The sequence below is a fragment of the Caretta caretta genome, chromosome 6, assembly GCF_965140235.1.
Source record: "Caretta caretta isolate rCarCar2 chromosome 6, rCarCar1.hap1, whole genome shotgun sequence".
NCBI lineage: Eukaryota > Metazoa > Chordata > Testudines > Cheloniidae > Caretta > Caretta caretta.
Window position 1 is genome coordinate 86,496,168 of NC_134211.1, and position 16,873 is coordinate 86,513,040.

General features: G+C 37.5%; 1 protein-coding gene across 8 annotated transcripts in view; it reads right to left on the reverse strand.

The window, feature by feature from the left end:
- SLC25A21 (solute carrier family 25 member 21) overlaps positions 1-16,873 on the reverse strand; it is a 397,333-nt gene that overhangs the window by 296,715 nt on the left and 83,745 nt on the right. For 4 of the 8 annotated variants that reach the window (XR_007357307.2, XM_048855142.2, XM_048855137.2 and 1 more), the window contains exons 2-3: positions 12,412-12,530; positions 7,193-7,272 (exon numbers count right to left, since the gene is read on the reverse strand). The exons of the other annotated variants lie outside the window; for them this stretch is intronic. Coding sequence is in view for 3 of the 4 variants with exons in the window: in XM_048855142.2 (XP_048711099.1) it covers positions 7,193-7,272; positions 12,412-12,413 (82 nt within the window). In the remaining variant the exon portion in view is untranslated. The remainder of the gene's footprint in view (positions 1-7,192; positions 7,273-12,411; positions 12,531-16,873) is intronic. 8 annotated transcript variants of the gene reach the window in all.

Consider the following 16,873-nt stretch of genomic DNA (forward strand, 5'->3'; position numbering starts at 1 on the left):
CCACAAAGCTCTAAGGAAAATGGTCACTTCATCCACCAGTTAGCCCATATTTTCTTTCTCACACACTCTCAATGTACCCATGCTATGAAGAATTATACCCTGTGCTATTTGTGCCAAATATTATGTACGTATATCTGTAGATATAGATAGAAAGTTATATAGTTATAGTTATATAAACTCTCTCTATATATTCTGATATATATTTATTTTATTTTTAGATAGATAGAGAGATAAAGTGTTATTTTTATTTTTGAACTTTGATAACTATAACAGAATATAATGCTATGATATCTAGCAATCTGAAAAGGAAACAATTTACCTCCTTTAAACCAAACTTAGATGGGCATTTGAAAGGATGTAAATGGTAACGAGGTTTCTTGTCACTGGATAAGGTCCACAGGGCAGACTCACCAGGACTAAAAGCAACGAGTTTTTTAGGAAGTGTCCAACTATTGCTGAATATCTTGGGCCTGATTCTCCTTTTATCTCCTTTTACTTTCACCAACATAACTGCATTGATTTCAGTGAAAGGAGAACAGGCCCCTTTACCACAAGTGTAATGGGAAAGCTTGGGCCGAGCCCAGTCATAATTTGCTCTAACTCCAGAAAACCCTTGACTGAGGAGATCCAAAGATCCTCAATACCAATAAATGTCCTGTAATACAGTGATGCACTAGAACTTTGAAATACACAGTACGTGAATTAGAGATGGACCTCAGTTAATAAATTCAGATCCACATACGGTATATACAAAGTTCAGGGCTGTCCACATGGAAGGGTTTAGTTTTGGCTCAGTTCTATTGAAGTGTGTATATTCATTAAAAGATTCAGACCCACCCACCCTACTGAAAACACACATTTTATGTGGCAACTGAACATACTAAGGGCCACATTCTATTTAGATTCTGCAACTGTCAATTACATAAGCAGTGCCACTGAAGTTAATGTGGACTGGATTGTCCAGCCCTTACCTCCATAGGCAAACAATTACTTGTACAAATAATCCTAGTGACTCAAGTGAGTAACTGGTCTCTAGTGGGAGTAAAGCAGCTCACAAATCTGGCCCTAATTAAGCAAGTGCTACCTGTGACAGTTTGCCTGCCCCCCCCCCCCCACTTCCAGAATGCCAACTAATGTACAGGGGTTCCACTGAGCCCACCTGTTCCACCAGCCTGGGCTCCATAACCCTGTCTTGCTGCGCACACACACACAGGTAGGGACACACCCAGCTGCACAATGACACCGATACTGAAATCAGTGCTGCATGGGAAGGCTTTCAGTGAGGGAATTACCCAGCACTCATGTACACACAACTTCTTGAGTGTAAACCCAAAATTATATTGTCTTGCACTGCAGAGAAATCTATACAGCATAAGCGCATGAAATCCACCCCTTCCCTCAGTGTGGAGGAAAATATTCACAGCTTTTTGCCCACCCACCCCCATCCCCAGTTATGAATTACACAAACTCGTTTTAGAATAAACAAAACACAAGTGTAGTTAATTAACTACAAAAGGTAAATTTTAAGTCATTATAAGGGACAGCAAATAGATCAAAACAGATTACTGAGCAAATAAAGCAAAACACGCAATCTAAGCTTAATACACTAAATTAACTGGTAAATAGTAGCATATTCTCACCCTAAATGTTGTTTTGTATAGGTTGCCGAGTTTCTTGCAGGTAAACTGCACTGCTTGCAGTTTAAATCTCCATATATTCCTTTCACAGGCTAGACCTTCTTGCCTGGGCTCAGCCCCTGTCCCTCCTAGCTTAGTTCCTTTGACTCTTGTTTTCAGCAATCTTCCTTCTTGGGTGGGGAGGCAGTGGAGAAGAACCAAGATTAACTTACTTCCCCAGCCTTAAATAGGATTTGCATATGGTGGGAATCCTTTGTTTCCCAGTTTAACCCCCAATTCCCCTTAATGGAAAAATACCAGCAGTCCAAGATGGTGTCTAATACCAGATGACATGATCACATGGCCCTGCAGTGTCAAAGCAGCACCCCAGGAAACTTCTCAGGAAGGAGGGAGATGAGTATCTTCAAAGTCCTATTGTTCTCCCTAATGGCCCATTCCAGGCTCATTGCACAGTGTCTGGTGGGGGTTCCCCAGGTGAAAACACAGTTGTAATTGTTACATAATCAATGTTCCTAACTTCAGGTACACAAATGACACATGCATACAAATAGGATAATCACATTCAGTAAATCATAACCTTTCCAATGATGTCGCACATGACCCATCTTGCATAAAACACATCTTAGTTATGCTATATTCAGATCATAATATTTCTATAAAGAATATAGGGAATAATGTCACACTACCCGACATAAAAGATGAAAGAATGTGTCCTTAAATTTGCAACAGTTCTTTTTTTCAGTATTTCTTTCTTTACTTAAAAGAAGATTGAGGCTTGTGCCAATTTTTTTAGTTAACACCCCCACCGTAATACCAATACCTTAAAAAAAACCCAAAACAGTTGATTCACATATATAATGTCAAATATAACTGCTGCTTCCTAACAGCTATGAAACAAACTGAAGGTTTCACAATGAGACATACACCATTATTACAGTAATAGCTTCTCTAGTGGATTGTTCTTTTTTCTATTGGTATTCTATTCAGTGTTTTATATTTTCTCTTATAAAATAATTAGAATATATTCTATAATATAATGCACCTGAATACAATCACATGTATTCTGAAGAGTTGTGAATTATTGCAGAATTCAGTACTTTTGAAAAGCAATTTTAACTTTGCATTCTTACTTTCTATGTTAAAATTAAGGAGAGGTTGAGGTCCAGTTGAAAGTGTTTACTATAGAAAACTTGGTCAAGCTGGTGTTTGACCTTTGACAAGAGGTTGCCCTCAGTCCGGCTATTCCCAACAAACCAGGCCCAAGACAATAAGCTGCTTTATAGCTATTAGCTAGGCCAGTGTGTTTCTCCAGGAAGACCTCAAGCTGAAAAGCCAACATGCCTGACAACCACAGCCAAGGTACCAAGGGTCCAAGCACTAGACATTGGAAAACAAATGGAAAAAGCACACATGGCTACATCTGGAATCCTAATGGGCCACCAATGGTTCCCAGCTAAAGGAAGAATTACCAGTGTTATTTTATCATCCCTTGTGCTAACTTAGCTGTTTATGTACAGCAATAAATGATTTTTTAAAAACATATTTGGGTCATTATGTCATATACCACCAGCAAGTAGGGTTGTTTTATTGTGCTTGGAGTCAAAATACATTGCTATACCCAGATGTGAGGGAAGTTCAAAACCTCTAGTCCTGCTGTATTCATTCCTGTTGGACAAATGGATTAAGTTTTTAAAAAGGAAACTGAGAATTTTTATGGCCTGTAATCCCATCTCACCAGTAAAATTCACACCAACATTTTTTCTATATAATTTTGCCTTGCCAATGATAACACTAAATATTAACATAGTAAGCAAAGCAACATTTCAACCAACAGGAAATGCCAGATATCATTGCAAGACATCTCTCAATTCTCTTCTGCCAGGGCCACACTAGGCAACATTAAAGAAACAACTTCTGGCTGAAATTTTTTTTGAATATTAGAGCATATGCTTTGTACCTGAGCATGACATAAAATTCAGAGGGGCGTGGGGAGGAGAGATTTCTTATTGTGGCATAAATATTTTAAAATGTCTATCCTATTAACATGCCAAATCATTAAAGGGGAACTCCTCAAAAGTGGCCCTAAATTTAGATCTTGTAAAAACAAGCTCTTCCAAAACCAAAGAGCAACATACTATACTTTCTTTCAAAATGCGCTGGAAAAAGCAGTTTACATAAAATGTACCTCCTGCAGGGTTTCTAACCCAAGCATTCCAGTATTGGGAACCTGAAAGTGAAACAGATTATAAAGAACAGTGAAACCAGATTCATTGGCACTCCCTGCTGAAGTTGGGAGAAATGTCAAAAAATGACCACGCAGTATAAACAGCGAAAAACTAAATTGGATTTTAATTTTTTTAAATTGTAATTAGTTAACAGATTACCAGCAAGGATGTTTGTTTAAAGTAAGATTTCTGAATTGACATATCGGCACAATTTGATCCAACTTCCATCAGTAAATACATTCTGCCATTACCTTTCACTTCACCCTCCTTCAATAGATAGAGATTTGAGCTGTTTAAAGGTAAATACAATTTAGGCAGCAAGAGCGGGGTCCAACTCCAGCAAAAGTAAATGAAAAGATTCACATTGATTTCAGTGGAAGTTTGATCAGGGCCTAAGCTAAGTATATAAAATAATTCTCAGCACCCTGTCTGTTTTTATTTTATTTATTTTTTATCTGTTCCACTCAGTTTCCTTTTCTCCATTTGTTGTCTACTCCTTATTCTGTTTTTCTTTCCTGTCCTTTCTCAATTTCCCCCCGTTTTTCCAGTGAAACAAGTTATGTCTTCACAAAAAGAAAAGGAGTACTTGTGGCACCTTAGAGACTAACCAATTTATTTGAGCATAAGCTTTCGTGAGTTAGTCTCTAAGGTTAGTCTCTAAGGTGCCACAAGTATTCCTTTTCTTTTTGCGAATAAAAGACTAACACGGCTGCTACTCTGAAACCTGAAGTTATGTCTTGCAAGTGATTCACAAACAGAAAAAAAAGACATGTAGTTGCAGACTAGATGACTATATGTGGGAACAGGGTTAGTCTTGCTTTTTCAGCACATGGTCTGCAAAATGACCTTGAAATCAGATTTAGAGAATAACATTTTACATGTCCCTCCGACACAGAATAATTATCATACCCTACATAATACACTATATTAAACAACAGGATAGGGGACAAAGGCAACTCCAGATGAATGAGCTGGTCAATAGCCTATAGTAAAGTTAAATTAAATTCACTTTAGCTGTAGGTTTTAAAGTAGGACAGGAAGCCTTCACTAAGTAACTTTTCATTCCTGTAGCCCACATCAACAAGAGAAGGTGTGATTAAAAAACTATTCACAGCAACTTAAATGCTAAAGTAACTGCTTTTCAAAACAGTTCTTCCTCCCTGTTTTCCCTTTCAAAATACACTCTGAGTAACCCTTATTTGCCATGGAAAAACAGACATGTGAATTTGATACTCTGTACTTGTTGATGTGTTTTTAAAGCTGACTAGCAAAGTGCAGAATGTGAAGTTTTCTTGTTTCTGGTGCCACATGACAGATTAAAAACACAATTAAGTAAATAGCTAAATGTCTCTCATGATTTCCAAGAACAGCAGAAGTATTACGTTGTACTGAAAGAGAAAGAAGAAAACCAACTCAAATTACCCCTTGATATTATCAAAAATCTGTTTCAAAATACCTATTTCTTGTGTTTGGGAACAAAATAAACTTATATATTCAAATGTAACAGTGTCATTAACTGCCAATTTTCAATATAATGGAACAGTATAAAATATATAAACCTCCCAAAGTTAATAATTAAGTAGAAAACAGCTAAGCAGGCTGCATTAAGAGTCGGAATACCTTTTTCTCACCACTTCCCCAGATGTTTTCTTACTTAATGAAAGGAGCAGAGCAAGGATTAGAGAACAGTTGCAAAGAAACACAAAACACCTTGACAAATACTGCAAAAAAATAATAAGGCTTCACTTTGTTTATGAAAATTATTTTCTATACATGTTAATTACACCCTGGTTTTGTCAGTATTAAGAAAATCCTGTCCTTGAAAAAAAAACAAAAACACTATATGAAATGCAACTCACTATGGAGAAAAGAACAGGAGTACTTGTGGTACCTTGAGACTAACAAATTTATTTGAGCATAAGCTTTCGTGGGCTACAGCCCACTTCATCAGATCCATAGAATGGAACATATAGTAAGAAGATATATATATACACATACAGAGAATATGAAAAGGTGGAGTAAGAGGCTAATTAATTAAACTTGAGCTATTATCAGCAGGACTAAAAAAATCCTTTTGTAGTGATAATCAAGATGGCCCATTTAGACAGTTGACAAGAAGGTGTGAGGATACTTAACATGAGGACAGTCACTTTACTGACGCAAGCAAGAGTGCAGAAAAAAAATTAAAATGTACTGTACCAATCTAAATAAATGGAAATATTTTGTCATTTTATGTTACAATTTTCCTTGATATATAAAAGTTATTTCCCTCCTCTCATCCCTCATTCTCCTCCCACCCCCAAACCAATCTCAAAATAGAGGAGAAATTAACTGGTGCTGACAAACAGGTTGAAACATTCTCTTGTGACAATGCTCATTGAAGCTAAGGTTTATGAACTAACTGCACAAGTGATTTTAAATGGCATGTCTGGTCAGCGAAATCTTGAGGGTGAAAGTGACCTTCCCATACTGACTCAGATCCTTGTGCAAGGACCCGTGCATCTCTTAAGTACTGTCAATTACACTAAAACAGCGTTTAAATCTGTGTTTTTCAACTACCGTTCCATGGACCAGTGCCAGTCCCTGAGATCTCCCTGACATAGCTTAGGATGACAGCAAGCTGGTCCCAGATATCAAAAAGGTTGAGAAAGCTGGTTTAAATAATAGGGAAGACTTGGAGCAAAAGTTTTTCACTAACAAGAGTTTCACCATTGGTTGGTAACTTTTGAGAAAACCTAGATTCACAAATGATGCTAGTCTTTCTCTGAAGAGGCCCATGTGTCCTTTCCAAGCTTTCTGTGTTGCAATAGTATAAACTAACTAACTGAATGAACAATGAACAAATGGACAACGAACACCTAAAACTAGAAAAAAAAAACCATAAACAAGGAACAGAAGCACTTTTCTTAGTGAGCTAAGAGCACTGAGGAACAGGGGCTCTGACTCTGGCCATGCGGTGGTAAGAGGGAACTGGAGCAGTGTCGACGCATGTGAGGGTCAACTGACACTACTATGAACAGTTCCGGCTCTGGAGCACAATGCGCATGTGCACCGATGTTTGGAATCCACATAGGGACCATCGCTCAGAGAAGAACTACTGGTTTTCACTACACTGTATCAGCTCAACAAATGGAGAACTCCAGTTTCCATTTCTATTGGTCTGTCATTTTTCACAGAAACTGCATTTCATTGTGGAAAAGGTCCTTTCCTTCTAATTGTGAACGTTTGGCACCAAAACTCTGCTAAAATTGCTCAATTTTGTTTACTTCTCTTTATGTCCTAGGATTGCTACCAAAGTTAAAAGGAATGTACCAATTGGACAAGACTTACTTAAAAGTGTGATGCAGAACAGCAGGAGGTGGTCACTCCTTTTCAGAATTTCTCTATGAGGATCTGAGCTGGTTATTTTCCTGAGAAAATAATTATTTAGAATTCAAGTACATTCCCTACTAGATAAACAAATCTAATTTAGGTTTAAAGTATGTCTAAGGTATATACATTTTAAAAGCATACTATATATTTGCAAAGTGTCATTTAATATTTCCATAGTGATTATTTCATATTAATTTTTATGGTCAAATAAGATACTAGAGCCAAAAATATTGTAATTGTAAAGCAAAGCTTGTTGCAGCCTATTCCTTGGCAAGCTCTTCATACAGCAGATGTCGGGATTCCTTCCCAAAGCACTGCACATATTTGCTGATGCTCTTACGTTTTCATATTAGAAGTCCTGTATTTAGCAGGTTTCCTCAGTAGCAATAAGCAAACAGTTCATAAAGTCAGTTTTCAAATGTAGCTGTAAACATCCATTTTTGCTTCACCCAGCCATTTGTTTCATGCTCCCCTTTTGCCATAACAGGCGCTAGGCAAGACAATTATCTCTGGATGGTCTGTATCTTATGTTGAAAAACCTGCTCAAAAGCCAGTATGATCCTAAGTAGGATCTTGATTCAGCAAGGCACTCAAGCACATTCCTAACTTCAAGTTTAAATATAGGCATGTGTTTAAGCACTTTGCTGAACTGAGGCTTAAGTGCACCATCCATAAATAAATTTGTCTTACTGGAAATGAATTAAATTTTAGTCATCCAGAGATTTACTAATTACTTTTTTCTAAAAATCACAGTATTTGGAAAATATTTAATAATAACAAATAATTGTTGATGTATTGAAATAACAAGAGTGAATCCAGAAATCAGTATACAACAGTATAGGAGTTTGCACTGCAAGTTAAGGTGCTTTCTGACTTACAGGCTATAACTAGAAGGTGAGATTTTCAAAAGTGCTCTGTGTCCGCCTAATGCTGCTCCCATTGACATTAATGGCAACGCAGGTGGGGGAGACAGAGTGTTTGCGTGTGCATGTACGCATATGGGGTTGTGGAGTGATATCGAGGTTTTATTGGAATTTGTTTGAGATGATATGCATAACTTACTAATGGCTTCACAACTCACGTTTAATGCATCCCCCTTTCATGCCAATAAAACACCTATACCACATTATCGTGTATTCTCTGAGTGGGATTTTCAAGTGGGCTCAGTGTTGGCTTAACTCTTCTCCCACTCAAGTCAATCCCATCTCCTGTAAACTCCAGCTCCTTTAGGATCATAAGTGCCACATAAGAGGGATAAAATTTCTCTAAGTGACCTAAAATAGATTATTGTATACCTATAAATGTCATAATTTTAAAGTCTAATATCTCAAGAACTCCCAGAGCTAGAAGCAAGTGTTGTGCATCTCATTGGAAAGCTGAAAATCTCTTTCCAAAATGTATAACATTCCCATTTCTAGAACTAGTGGATTGCAAGGTATCAGACCTTATCACTGGTGTAGAGTTGATTATTGCCCATTGTGGGGCCCAACTTAGGCCAGTATAATTTTTGAGGCTGGGGTAATTCTTTGCTGGGATGCAAGAAGAAAATTTTTTTCTGACAGGTTGATTTTCTTTAAAAATAGCAGATGTTTGAAGCTGCTCCAAGGTTTGGAATGTTAGAATAAATCCCAGTGGAAATGGATTAGTGGGCAGAGAGCAGGTGAGACGGTCAAAGGTGGATGTAAATACAATTTATCAGATGACTCTGCAATTTGTCACACTGGTATCACCACCCCATATGTGGCATATATACAATTCTTTCAAGCAAAGAGCTAACAGTTTCTGTGCCCAGCATGCTCAAGGATGAATTACACAGTAAACCAGTGATGTGGTATCAGAATTTTAAACAAGGAAAATTCCTTCTTAGCTTATAATAAGTCTGTATCCTAGAATGCGTATCCTTGAAGGGAGGGAGGATAAGGGACAGGGGAATCTACTCATTTGTTTTTCCATTTAAATAATAAAAACACTCTTTCCCAACCATGGAAGCTGGCAAACAAACTTAGGTGAAGTATACTTTTTTTGGAAACTATTTATACTGCCTGAAAAGTATACTGATAGTATGCAGTCCCAAAGTCCTCAGTGATGAGACCCTTGTTGGCAGCATTTAGGGGTATTCTCCTGTGATAGGGTGTATAAACCCAACACAGACCAACGATGGGTTAACAGGAGCCTGAGAGCCCAATTAGCTCACCTTGTTCTACCTGGAGGCTGTGTCAGGCTCAATTTAGGAACACACCTAGAGGGGAACGAGCTGGGTAGTTACCATAAAGGAAGGCATTTAGAGCAACATTAAGAGGATACCCAGGGTGGGAAGGCCTGAGGAAGAGGCAGGGTGGAAGTCCTCTCCTGGGTGAAGAGACTGAAGAAGGACTCAGATATTGGTGGGGAGGGAAGAGAGGAATAAGCTATAGGAACCAGGATTAGTTTCTGTGGTGGGCCCCTAGAAAGTGGGGCGGGACCCAAGGGAAATGGCCCTGCAGGTCAGTGTCCTGACAATAGGACAGAGGACAAAAGGGAATCAGAAGAGAGACTAAAATCCCAAAGCAACAGGGGTAGAAGTGAGGTGGTGTTACCATTTTGATGTCAGTCGGTGAAGATACTGGAACTGAAGACCCACAAAGGGGGCAGAAGTCTTTATGGTTTGCTACTTGTGTTTTAAAAACTGGTGAAGGACATTATGTAGGACATTAATGCCCCGAAAGGGGCAGGACTTAGAGGGACCTGGTCAAAGGGTTATGTACCCACTACATGAGATAGACAGCAATGCCAGAAGACGGTGCTGTGGGATGGTGGGTGACAACAATGCCATGAGGAGGTGTTCTGGGATGGTGAAGTCCATTACAGCTTCCCAGAAGCATTTTTGAAAATTCTAGCATCTGATGCCATCTGGGCCATTCCAAAAGCAACAACATTACTTTCAAGACCTGGGATAAGTCATTATTCACCCACTATTGATCAGTTCAGTCCATAGTTTATGAGAACTCCTGGATTCCTCCCTGACACTAAGCTCTCACAAAGCAGTGTCCTCAAATAAAGCTTTTTACCATTTCAAGTTGGCTAGGAAATTATCTTATGGATAATGATCTGACCTGGCCTTAATTATACACCTCTCTCTCTCTCTCACACACACACACACACAGAGTGGGACTACAAGAAGGCACTATACCTGAGCGTGAAGCCACCAGCCCTTAGCCCTACTACAAAAAGCCATAGCACATCTCCTCAGCAAACAGGCTATCACAAACACATCAAATCTGTCCTCTGCTCTCTACTCTGGCTTCCCACAGAATATAGAGCCATATTCAAGGTCTTGGTTCTTATCTTCAAGGTGCTGAAATGGCCTGGGCCCAGGATACCTAAAAGGTTGCCTAAAGTTTTGGGACAAGAGCCCTAGTCAATAATTTATCTCCTCAGGAACACTGGAACTGTCTCATCTGTACAGCAGAAAAAGCCTTTATGGGGGCAGGTATACAAGTATGGAATGAACTCTGACAGGAACTAAGAACCACCAGACACTATCATCTCCTATTCCAAATGCAAGATGCACGTCTTTAACCTTGCTTTCTCTAATGTAAACACACACAACAGTGTACATATAACTTTTATGATACCCACCAAAACAGAACACCACACTACTCACATAATTTTCCCTTTGTGAAGAATATGAACTGAATTTGGTGGTGAAATTTAACAAGGAAATCCCAGGAGCCTGTAAAAGCCCCTGTCCAGCATGTCACTGGTTGTAAACTATTTTACAAATCAGTATAAAGATCCTGACTGTGCAGTAACATGATTATAACAAGGTTTATTCCACCTACACATACAATACGGTTTGGTAAAACATCATCATCATACCAGAACAGTTTTGTTAACGTAGCTGGTCCCAGTAGGTTAGGGTGACCAGATGTCCCAATTTTATAGGGACAGTCCTGATATTTGGGGCTTTTTCTTATATAGGTGCCTATTACTCCCCACCCTCCACCCCCTCTCCTGATTTTTTCACCCTCGCTATCTGGTCACCCTACAGTAGGTTTCTCTAGATCAGCCAGGACAACCATGTTAGCACCTTAATTTCAAGAATGTCCCAGCACAGTTTGACCTTAAGTGTAGAAAGAGGCTAAAGAGAGAATGCCTCTCTCTGTATGCCATAATGCTACAGTTGAGATCAGAAGAGCCACTCGAGCTGAAGCTCAATTGGTATAAACAGGAAGGAGCTACTGGCAAGGTGTTCTTGGAAAGAGCCTTGTGGACATTTTGAAACTCACTCCCTGTTTTGGTCTGAAATAGCTCAAATGTGGTGACCTTCTTGGCACATTGCAAAGCTCATCTTTTTTTCCCTAGGGGAATTGTAAGGGTGGGGTATTGCTGGAGAGGAAGAGGAAAATGAGTTTTTAAATTGCCTGGCTTATTGGCAGCTGTTTATTTTAAATCGTACTGCTACACTTAGGGTATTATTTGTGATGTATTTTTAAGTGATGTTAAGGGTGCTTAGACCATGTATATGGGAGCCCTATTTTTATCATTTGCATAAATCTAAATATATCAAATAAAGGGCATGAACACTTTAGAATGGAAATTGCACATTGAGGAAAATAAACTGTACTTTCACTTGGCAGTTTATTTTCATCATAATGTGCAATTTCCATTCTTTAAAGTCCACCTGTCTCCAAATCAAATAACCTTGTCTTTACTCTTTTCAGTAGTCCCTTCCCACTTATATACACACTCACCTCTTTGCTAGGCACTGTTTCACTCTCCCAAAAATAAGTTACTATAGTAGTCTTTGAGAATTGCGGGCCATAAGTGCATCTTGTCATCACTTTTTTTTTTTTAATGGAAGCCTCCCACTGACAAATGAGAGTTCTATTTGTGAAATTATGGCAGGACATTGCCCAGTGTTACATTACTATATCTGGCAACAAAAATACACCATGAGAGTATGAGTAAGGAAGGAAAATATTAAATGAAGAGAAGAAAAGAAAGCTAGGAATTAAGAAGTGACATTTTAAACTAGCAGCAATAATTAATCGTTTCACTGTTAATAGTGACAGAAAAGTGGAAGAAAAAGAACAAGAGCAGAGATAGTTACTGTATGTTCTTAATGAATTTGCTCTATCATTTGATGAGGCTTACATTTTTGGTAATGAAAAACACATCATAGAAGGTAAACATACATTATACTTCTAGCAGAAAGTCCTCTGCATTTCAGAAATCATGATTCAGTTTTCCTTTGGGGAAGCTCTCCAGTGACAGCATTTCAGCTTCTTTGAAATGCCTTTCCCTAACGCAGACTCTGGAAATATCGTCACAAACAAAAGCATTATATTAGACTGGCAAATGCTTCCATGGGAAAACGGTCAGCTGTAACTTGGCTCTGTTGCAGAAAAAGCTGATGCATTGCCTTGTTTTATACCATTGTATCAGTGAATTACGTGGTGAACTGTGAAAAGAAACAGAATATTCTGACAACAAGAAACACTCACCCTGCGACTGATACAAGTTAAAAAAGTATAAGATATTTTTGCTAATTTTAACGTCTGCATAAACATTAAGAAAGTTACTGCCTGTATCACATACATAAAAAGGAAATTTGACTATACAATCATGATGAAAGTTATGAGGAAAAGGAGAAAGATATGTTGTTCCTCTATGATACCAGAAGTAATTGAAGTACAGTAACAACAGTATTCAGACTAAGCTTTTTATGCATTCATTTTGTGGAAATTAATGATGCTCCAAAAACAGAGTACATTTCATTATTTTCGTATTGCAGTTAAAAATGTTTTTCTGTAGATTTATACTCTGACGCATCTTGTAAAAGTGCATGTGAAAATGGAAATTATACCTTTATTTGTGAAGATAAAAAGTGAGAAAAGAAGTCCCATATACACTGTATTACTATTACTTTTTTAAAATCTAAATGAGTCTCGGGCTTCTTCTTCTTCTTCTTTTTTAACAGGAATAAATTATGGAAGCAACTAATTCACATTGGGAGAGACAAAGAATGCAAATAACTTTTATTCATTAAAATACTATACAATTGATTCTATCACATTTCCAGTTTTAAAAAATTAAGAGATGAAGGAGGTTTCTCAAGAACATTTGCAAATGATCTGGTTTACATTAAAAATTTCAAAAAAATATTTCCATTTTTTTTAAACAATTGTGTCTTAGAGACAAAATTTTATTTTTCAGACGAACCCAAACACACTGGCCCAAACTTCATTACCTGTGGATGGCTCAGACATGGCCTATGTAATACAAATTGGGGGTCTCTATGCAAGTCCTAGCCAACTGATGTCCATGTCATGTATTTATTAAGGCCACAATCAGAGATCAGAGCCCCATGATGCTAGGCGCTGTACACACAGAATTAAAAGATGGCCCCAAACAGTTTATCATATAACTAAAATACATGACTGCATGAACTAGTAGGCCATGAAGACACTTTCATTAAAGAGGCACAGGACTGAATGGATATAGATATTTGGGAAGGGATAACTAATTGGGTTCACGTCATATTTTTATTTAGAGAGACTATTTATTTGTATATTTGAGAATATCTAACTTCAGAAAAAATACAGAATTGAAATAATGCGGTAAAACGTGAACAATGCTGGGTAGAGCAATGAAGTCAACAGGTACATCACAAGAGTCATCCTGAGGGGAGAGACAAACTGAGATTTCAAATATATATTATAGTTTTCTGTATCTTTCATTAGATAGTCATGGTAGCAGTGAGAGAGAAGAGAAACAGGCAGATTTAAAAGGACAGTAAGATGAGCAGCAGCAGCAAAAAAGCAGACCAGGATTTTAGTTTTTTTCTTTTAATGATCCAAGCATTACACTGTCAATTATGTGACCAGGCATGATGCAACATCCATCCCAAAGATATATATCAAAACTCCATCAGTAATGGCAAGTACAATGCACAACTACACTGGCTCTCAGGGAACTAAGTAGTCCTAAATCCTAAAGCCTAGTGCTACAATGTGTCTGCCACGTGTCATTCTGCTGGGGGGCTCTGTTATGACAGATTTTTATTTATTGAAATATTTTATTAACTTTTGTAGGCCTCAATTCCTTATTTTCATACATAAGAAATAGGAATTACAAGATAAAGAGTATAGGAAAATTGAAATTGTACAAGTTACTCTATATGGAAACTGTGGATTCTGTGCATCATAAACATGTATGTGCACCTATGTGTGAATGCAAATTTGACTTTTGCACTTATAGTAATTAAGTGTGCAAATACACCACCTGTGCATGCAAAAATTGCCCATGCAAAATTAGAGGCCCAATTACAGGTCAGCAGATTGAAAGGCAGAAGAATTTTGTCTTAAAATTAAAGACATATGACCCTCTGGACGAAACCGAATAAAAGAGTCCCTTTCTGCAACCTCAGGGTCTAAAACAATAACTTGTAAACTAAGCCAAGCAGACTAATAGAGCAGCTGAACTTCACCCAACTCTCACAAGAGCAACCACCAAAACCCGGAGAGCAAGATGCAGAGATTCCTGGCATGTAGGTGCCGTGCTGTCTGAAGTTTTCGTATCGGTCTGCCTAGTGCTAATACTGCTCACCAGTGCACTAGCCCTGCAGCCAGCAGCAGAGACTGAGAAAGTGCCCTCTTCCCTCAAATCCTCATCTTATGCTATAAAAACAAACAAACCCGAGAGTATTGTGTGGGAGGAGGAATATTATAAAACAAAGGGGCATGTGGAAGTTTGAGAGAAAGTGAGGCTTTTTTCCTCTCTGCTTCCATCTTCCAGACACGCCAGCATCCAAAATGAGTGAGAAATGACTGGGAAATGGCTGTTCTACATGATGATATATTCTACATCTAGCTACTGACTAGACAAAATAGACTTGAATGTAAGACGTGAAAGTTTCCCTTGAACCCTTATTGCTAGTTGAATGAACATGCTCCCAAATATCTGTCTGCTATCTGGAAACACTTGCCTGACCAAACAGGTATAATTCTTGCCATTTGGCAAATTAATTATTCAGTTGGCCCCTTCTTTATGGAATCACATAAACAGTGCTAAGTGCCAATGCCGTGATTGCCTTTGTTATGCTTGCTCTGGGGAGACAGAATATCAGTTTTTGGACTATCACTTCATAAGTGTTTAATTCACATAACCTCTTTTCATGGACGCATTTTAGAACCTCTCACATATAGATCATCATCAGTTTATATATTTATTAAGGACTTAAAATGTTTGTTGAAAGTAAAGTATAACACTAGAAAAGATTATCAAGGCTGTAAAAAAAAATCTCTATTATAAAAGCCTTTATAAAACCAACATTTTAGAATAATTATTTACAGGTTTAAAATGACTTTTCTGGAGCAATGCAAAGTCACATTATTTTGAGGTAATATAAAAACAATTAGGTTTAATTTTTACATTCTGAAAACATACAAAATATTTAAGCTGTTTAAAATTAATCTCAAAAGATCTAATCAGATAGGCTTTTGAAGGATTCAGACACTGCGTGTCTTTCAGCATTGTGTTTGCAAAGAGATACGGCTGGTTGTTTAACCACACAGATATCATTTAGTCTATAACTTAAACAAGCATTGATAAAGTTTTTTACAAAAAGATGCTATCAATAAAACAAACAGGGTATTTTGTATTACTTCAAAGCTTATTTATAATGTATTTAGGAAAATTCAATGGAAGCAGGAAAATAATGTCTTGATTTTCTAAACTTTTCAACATCTGCTTTTACTTACTTGAAGCATTGTAAAGTTCTCTGCCTTTTGAATGTATAACTTTTTTTCTTTTGTCTACTCCTGTATTTGAATATCTTCACATTATGTTACTCAGAAGATCATGTGTATGCAACCACAGGAAAATCTCTGATGCTTTTTAGCAATGGTGAGCACTGGTTAACAAAAATGTTTTAAGCAAGCACACTAGAAATATAATAAAAGTTATTTTCCTCAGAAGGCTAACATTACTATATCCTTATATTTTTCTCATGCACATATGTAACATTAGCAGAGATATTTTTAAGCTAAATATAGGACTGTTTACACAAATTCCCCCTCCCAAATGTGTATAACCCACATCAATTTCTATTCAAGGAAGTATCTTTTTTACAAATGGACTTCTTTTTAGTGTTCGCCATTACCCAAGCCAAGCTAAAGTTCCAAAGCCATGAATTTCTTCCTTTAAGGTTTTTCCCTTCCATAGTAATTTCCAGGTTGCTGCATGACTAGTCTACCCATAATCATCTTCTATTTTTGATTACAAATACTAGAAACTTAAATTCTATGTAATCTTAGGAAATTAACACAAATAGAAAGCAACAAATTCATGAGTGTATCACGATTCAAACAGGTTGCTATGACCAGTTTGAATACTTAACTATAAACATATTATATGTCAGAGAACAAAATCTATTTAAGTTAAAGTTTAAATGTGTATCCAAAGGGACTTTAAACCATAGTAACAGAGTGAGAAATCAGGTCCAATGTCTTTAATTACAAGTTAACGTACTATTTGATAAATACATTGTAAGATAATATGTTCTTTCCCTCTACAGGCTTAGATGCTGGCATATAAGAGTATCTACTGTTGTTGTGTGTGCCTGACAGACCAAGACAGTGAAGGAGGCAAAGTTTC